Source organism: Uloborus diversus, chromosome 9, assembly GCF_026930045.1.
Source record: "Uloborus diversus isolate 005 chromosome 9, Udiv.v.3.1, whole genome shotgun sequence".
Taxonomy (NCBI): domain Eukaryota; kingdom Metazoa; phylum Arthropoda; class Arachnida; order Araneae; family Uloboridae; genus Uloborus; species Uloborus diversus.
Window position 1 is genome coordinate 59,202,407 of NC_072739.1, and position 7,652 is coordinate 59,210,058.

Below are 7,652 nucleotides of genomic sequence, written 5' to 3' on the forward strand. Positions count from 1 at the left end.
TTCCAGAGGCGTAACATCGGGGGAACGTGCCCCCCCCCCCCGCCAATTTTCTGGCCACTTAACCTTTTGTCCCAGAATTATAAAAAAATTAGCGCAAAAATCAAAAAGAGTAACTGTTTTTTCCGAATTGTATGTTCTTAAAAGTGCATTCTAGACGATCTTTGTTAATGTTAGGGCGGAAAAGCGTCCTGGGGGCGTTTTCCCCCGACTATTATTCGAAATTGAAGCCTGAAACACAATTTTTATACTTTTTCCCTAATTACGTTAAAGATGTTGGGGTTTTGGGGTTCTTCCCCGATTTTTTTTCAAAACTGTTGTTTTAAAAACGCAGTTTTAGACAATATTCGGAGATGTTAAGGAGAGGAGAAATCCGGGGGCCTCCTCCCGGAAAATTTTCGAAAATGAACAATCTAAAAAACGTAATTGTGTGCCATTTTTGATATTGTTATGAGGGCCGGAAATTTCTCGGAATTGGAGCGCCAAAAACAATTTTATTCGACTTTTAATAATGTTAAGTGTGAGTTTTCGGGAGTTTTACCCCAGTAATAATTCGAGATTAAAGGCCTTAAAAAAAAAAAATTAAGACTATTTTAAATTATATTGGCGTTGGAAGGAGGGGGGCGGGGTAGTGGACCCACGCGAAGCATTCGTGCTCAAAGGAAGAATTTTCTGATTTCAATGCAAGCTCGTGATGCTACAGACCAAAGCAATGCGTGGTAAAGCAGCAAAATAAATTGAAATTTAAGCTTCTACAAAGTTAAACTGCAATGCCCCCTGTTAAAATCAGTGATTTGTTTCCTGATTTTAACAACAGCAGATATTCAGCTTAGAATTCCGCTATGAGTATAATTTTGCATATTGATGGAAACTTGGATGAAAATTCTGCTGAAGAAAAAACCTTGTTAAAACGGTATTTTTCAACCCAGATTTGAACCCACACCCCTTCTTTCATTAGCACGCTGTTTTATTCAACCAAGCCAAGGTGTCTTCGCTTTCGGCTGCTATTCATTGAAGTAATGAGTAATTTAAAAGAAAACAAAAAAAAAAAAAAAAAAGAACGGTTTTTTGACAAAATAAAAAAAGAAATTTTTAGACCGCGGATATATTTTTCGTCATTAGCAGATATAATAAGTTTCAAAATGATGGGGTAAATCACGGAATTTGATAAAGGAATAAATTAAATCTCGTGCAACGAAAGAAAAACAGGCTGTAGAAATAATATATAAGATGTTCAACGATATTATCAGAGTGTTCGGAGACTCTTCCCCGAAATATTATCAGAATTTATTCCCTAATGCGAAATTTTAGAGTCTTTGGTGATATTAGAGGAAAGAAAGGTTCGGGGACCTTCAAAAATTTCCCAAAATAATAAAAACGGAATTTTAGATGATCTTTAATAATGGGGCAGGTTGTTTTTCGAGGGTTTGGGCTAGGGCGCACTCCTAGAAGTTTTTTGAAATCAAGTTCCTTTAGTAACTGTAGGCCTTTCGAAGACTTTTTCAAAATCAAATTTTATCAAAAAGGCTCTTCTATAGGCTAAGTTTGATAGCGTAAAATAAAGGGATAAAGTTCGGGATCCCTCCCCTTTTTCTTTGGCAATGTCACTATCGTTTTTACTTGATTAAATTATTGATAAAAATGTTCTGAAAAACTCTCCACTTGTTTTTTTTATTTTTCAAAATTATTTGAGTGCTTTGGTTTTTCCATAGTGAAATTTTAAATTTCCAGCCTTATATTTTTATTTGTTTGAAATAAAAGTGTTTGAAGCGACTCCCGTCAAAAAAAAAAAAAAAAAAAAAAAAAATCAACATTTTGAACTTATATGCTACTGTTCAGATTTATCTTAGTTTTTTACACTTTATTTTGTTTTAAATGTCATGTCCTCTTTATATCGCTATGAAATTTTTGTTTAATTTCGCCTTTTATATTTAAACACTTAGAACCAGTGGTGTGACTGGTCACGACATTTTTTAAATCTCGTCTTATTCTGTTTCAACTTTTACTCTATTTAAAACGTACAGTCGGACCTCCATATATCGAAGTAGCAAATTTCAGGAAAAATATTCGATGTATAGAAATTTCGATGTATAGAAACGATTTTATTTTATCGTACAAATCTCTTAAGACACTGAAACATTGGCACACTTTCTGTTTCCTGTTGCTGCTCCCCCCCCCCCCCGTGTTGTGTGCATTTTTGGATGCAATTGTGTACATTATTAATTATTGTTTTTTAGTTATAAAAAACTAAGTTTTGGTACATTTTCCACATTGAATAGTTCTAAAAATGATTAACACTTGTACTTTAAGCCATTTGATCACATTTCAACTTTCAAACATAATTTAGAAGTGTTCATAACTTTAATTTGTCTGTTCGTGCACTAATTTTCGTTCGTGTACTTGGATTGCTCAGTAATTTTAATATGTTATTTACATTTACTGCAGCACGGTCGTGCCGAAAATGAAGAGCGTAGGTACTATTTGCAGTGTTGCCAGATTGGGGGAAATTTCCCCATTTTGGGGAAATCTGGTGATCTCTGGGGAAATTTTGGGGAAATAAGTTTTGAGGGGATGGGGAAAACCTGGGGAAGAAAATACCTCGGGGAAAAAGGATTTTTTTTTCGCATTGAGATTCACGACGTTAGTAGTGTTACATTGTTTGTATTAAACATCGTTGGTTTAGCTTTGATCAACTTTATGGAATTTGCATTTCGCATTATGTGGAATATTATGCTACGGAATTCGCATTAATGTTCTGCGTGAGTGACTAGTTGATAGGTGAAACAGGTAAAAATAAGTGTGATGAAGAATGTTCTTGGATAAATATATACAAAAATCATAGTTTAAATGTACATACAGAAGCAGAGTAGTAAATGCAAGTAGAAATAAAACATTTGGCTATTTCTTATCTTTCGGTCAGGCGCTTGTATTTATGACTAGTGGCACCCGCATGGCTTTGCCCGCAGCAGAAAATTAAAAGGTGTTTTGGTTCCCCTGTATATTTACAAATAATGCATGATGAATTTCTCGCCAATTGGCTTGCCCACGTTACGGTTAAACGTTATGATAGCTTGGTAATTTACCCGTCCATTTTATGATAATTTTGCTCGGGAAAATGTTCTTAAAATTGGAATAGAAAAAGAACAAAATCGAATTTTCGAAAAAATCGCTTCGAGGTGCACACCCCTATGCTACAAACTAATTTTGTGCCTAATTTCATGAAAATCGGCGTAATGGTCTAGGATCTATGCGTGTCACAGAGATCCTGACAGATAGAGAGATATCCAGACAGAGAGACTTTCAGCTTTATTATTAGTGAAGAAGAAAAGATGAAGAAAGATAAAGATAAAGAAGACAAAAAAAAAAAAAAAAAAAAAGTGAAAATGGGAGGAACAAAAAAAAGTTGGGGAATTTTATAAGAAAATTTGGCTATTTGGGGAAGAAAATTTTTTTTCAGGAGACAAAAATATTAAAGGAAGTCGATTCATTTTATGAAAATACAGTAAAACCTCGCTATAACGATATTTTGGGGACCAAAGAAATATATTGTTGTAGAGGGATATATTGTTATATCGAGGGTCTATATATTTTGATAATATTTTGATAAGGTTTTTTTTATTTAAATGTTATAGTATATGCATTACCTAGGTGTAAATGTTTTTATATATAGTATATTTGTAATACATTTATTGGCAAGGTGTTAATTATGATTAAATATTACTATCAGTTGAAATAAATTCCGAAAATAAGCTCGTAAACATACCTCAAATCCGTTTTTATTGAAAAAAATCCAATATTTTTGTTTGTTTGGCCGCTTTTTTGACTGTTAACTCAACCAACAAGGTATACATTGAGTCCAAAGCACGAAAATGATCCTCGTTTGTGGATGGAAGACTTGAAAAAAATATCCGCAGAGATTTGACTGATTGAAGTGCTTCCTGGGTCGACAATAAGGATTGTGATTGACTCGTATTATCATCATCATCATCTTCTTCCTCCTCATCGTCTTCTTCTCCACTATGTTCCATCTCACTAGTAATTTCAGAGAGAATTTCTTCATCAGTAACTCCTGCGAAAACAGTAAGATCGTCATCCGCTGTCAAATAATCCTCCACGTTCACATCCATATTTTTTGCCCGTTTTTTTCCTCGAGTTGGGGACACAGATGTTTTGGGAGATTCAAAACCTATTTCCTGATCATATAAAATATCACAGTCTGAGGAATTTTCATCACAATCAGATCTTCTAAGACACCTAAACCTTTTCCAACAATTCAGAATGGTTTTCTCTGTTAATGCCCACCAACTTCCAGCAATAAAGTCACATGCAGCTTTAAAAGGGTCTTCCACGTTATTTTCAATTCCCAGAAGTATCGATTCTACCAAACGTTTCCTATAGTATCCTTTAAAACATTTAATTATGCCCATGTCGAGTGGCTGCAATATGGAAGTGCAGTTGGCCGGGCAAAAAACAATTTCAACGCATTATTGTAGTTTTCGAATTGAGGTGTGAGCGGAGCAATTATCAATCAACAATGCAATTTTTTTCTTCCTCTTCTTCATTTCCTTATCTAACTTCAGCAACCATTCAGAAAAAAATTTAGACGTCATCCAAGACTTTTTATTGGCTTTATATTCCACAGGAAGATTTCTCACATTCTTGAAGCACCTTGGCTTCAAAGATTTGCCGATAACAAGAGGTTGAATTTTGTGTGTTCCTGTACTATTGGCACACAGAAGAACAATCAATCTTTGTTTTGATTTCTTCCCGCAGTGACACTTTTCACCCTTAAACGCCAATGTTCTATCAGGGAGGAGTTGAAAAAAACAGCCCAGCTTCATCAGCGTTATAAATGTCTTCTGGTGCATACTTTTGAAGAATATCTTTCATCTTCTCTTGTCTCTAGGCATTTGCCTCATTCAGCAGATTTTTTCTCTCCGTGAATTTCCTGGAAAGTGTTTCCGTGGCGATCCCGAAAACGCATTAGCCAACCATTGCTAGCTTTAAAAATTTCGTTCCCTAGCATTGCTGCATATTTCCGTTATTGTGCACATAACAAGGGTCCATTTATTGGGATATTTGTTGCCCTCATCTCTTGAAATCACTTCAGGACGGCAGCATCAATGTTTTCATTAGTCGCGACTTTTAGTCGTTTTCGCTTGGGATTAACTGAATTTGATCTCACAGCATCTTCAATCTGTTTCCTCTTCTTGAGGAACGTTGCAACCATAGACTAATAATAAGAATAGACCGAGCTATGGCAACCCTTTTGCTGCTCATAAACCAAACCATGTGACTGGTGGATATCCTAGCAACAGCAGGCGTTGATCGTAGCAGACGATCAACGCCAACGAAAAATAAAATAAATAGAATTGATGGAACACGGAAGAATGATCTTTTATGGAGTCCGATTTGTAAATTTGTTATTCTAATTTGTAAATATTTTGTTAATATAGTTAGTTTTTCGTGTAGATAGTATTGTGCATTTTCTTTAGTCAATTTCAATAACTCTCTAAGCATTAAAAGATGCAAGCGACCAAGAAGAATTGGCAAACGGTAAGATTTTTACCTACAATTTCAGTTTAAGATACCGATTAGTACATTTTTGCGTAACGCAAAACGTTTACGCCATTTCGTTCACGCCAACGCTGACAGCTCCAAATGAAATCAAAGTTACTGGAAACTGATCAAAAACTATTACTAATGTCAAAATAATGCATAACTAAAAGAAAAACAGTTCAATCTCTGCACCTGGAATTTTTTTTTTAATGAAAACACAGTCTTAAAATACATGTCGAGTGCCAAACTATAGATAATGCTGCCATCTAGCAACCATGCTGCCAAAGTCTTTGCCAAGCCCTTCCACCAGTCACATGATACATCTATGAACCAATTTTCTTCATCAGCAAGAATGAGAAAGCTCGGTCTACTCTTATTATTAGTCTATGGTTGCAACTGTAGATTGAGATAATCCATATTTCTTAGCTGTATCAACCTGCTTCATTCCATCATCAATATCGCTGATGACGTTGAGTTTATCTTGAAATGAAATTTGCTTTCTACCTGCCATCTTAGGGAAAAAATACACCAGTGAATAAAATCAAATCTTTGTTTTCGTCGATCATGTGACAGTGATGACGCAATCAGATGGAAATGCTACACCTTTTCGGATCATCTTCATTTGCCACTCACTCAAAAAAAACATTTTCTGTTTTTTTACTTGGCAAGCATTTTTAGATGTTTAGTTTCCCTCTCCGTGTGCATGTTTTTTTTTCCCAAAAAAGAAAAAAAAAAGAAAAACTTAAAGCTAACCATTTTTAAAAAAATAAAGTTTTAAGGGGTTTTTTTTTTTTGAAAATAGGAGGGGTTACTTTTAGGATTTTACTGTACTTGAAAACCAAATTATCGTAATAAAGAGGGGTTGAAAATTTAAAAAAACATCGCTTTACAGGGGTTTATTGCTGTAGAGAATATCGCAATATTGAGAGGAGGATAACATTAATTCCTATGCGAGTTCACCGGGACCACGAAATATTATCGTTGTAGAGGGATTTATCGTTGTATCGGATAGCGTTGTAGCGAGGTTTTACTGTATTAGTGGAAAAATATTTTTTGAATTTGGGGAATTTTGATAGAAAACATCGCTTTTTGGTGAAAAGTAGGAAGGGAATTGGGGAAATCTGGATTTGACCATCTGGCATCACTGACTATTTGTAAATCATTTGTACGAACAATAAATACTCAATTATATTGCAATCACGGAAAAATAAAATCGTTTCATAAACGTTCAAAATTTTAATCAAGAGCAACACATTAATACGTACGTATATATGATTCGACATTTGAATAACCGTATAGAATATAAATAAGCATTTTTTTTTCAATGTGAAGTCTTTCGACAAATTAAAAGCCAAAACATCTTCTAACGATCTATTTATTCGTACTATTACTAGAAGGCGAAATAAGCTCAGTCATTCACTTTAAGCAATAACGCTGACATGAGATAATAAATAAAAAAAATCGAGACGGAGAAGGAATTTCTTTTTCGTGCTCTTCTGTTTTGTTTATACGCAGCACCGTTAGAATGTCCGTTCACTTACTGATTGCATCACATTGATAACAATAAATCTTTTAGTTAAAAATCCACAAGATCTCCGACAATCTAAAAGCAAGTAAAACCACATATTCAAAATTAATAGTTGAATTAACTTTTCAAATAGCATTTAATTTAAGCGTTTTGATTATTAAATGTTACTTATGCAATGCTAATAGCTATTTTTAGGTAAAATTTATGCATGATAGAAATAGCAAATGTACATAACGGCAAACTGAAGAATCAAAGTACATTGAAACAGTCTTAATTATGTTCGGAAGTCTTCAAAGCTACACTATGATCAAATGCCTGTATTTACGCAAAATTTTGAAGAGTAAATTGCAGAAACCTTTAGTTTTAATCCAATTTTGTACTTCATTCAATGTGGAAGTGCATCTACGTTGTTACTTCTTCGTCCGCCATTGATTGTGGTTGAACGATGTCAGAGCGCATGCGCTAAGTGTCACCCTTGCGTCTAGGAGATCCGTCTACACATTTATTCGCGTTATTCACCTTGTTCACAATTCCTAGCCTACATTTCACCCTGAGGCACCGTGTTTTC

The 7,652-nt window shown here is 34.6% G+C and overlaps 1 protein-coding gene across 1 annotated transcript; it reads right to left on the reverse strand.

The window, feature by feature from the left end:
- Nucleotides 1-3,773: 3,773 nt before the first annotated feature.
- LOC129230251 (tigger transposable element-derived protein 6-like) lies at nt 3,774-4,424 on the reverse strand. The gene has a single exon (XM_054864652.1). It carries the CDS (start codon nt 4,422-4,424, stop codon nt 3,774-3,776), a length of 651 nt encoding a protein of 216 aa, XP_054720627.1.
- Nucleotides 4,425-7,652: the final 3,228 nt, after the last annotated feature.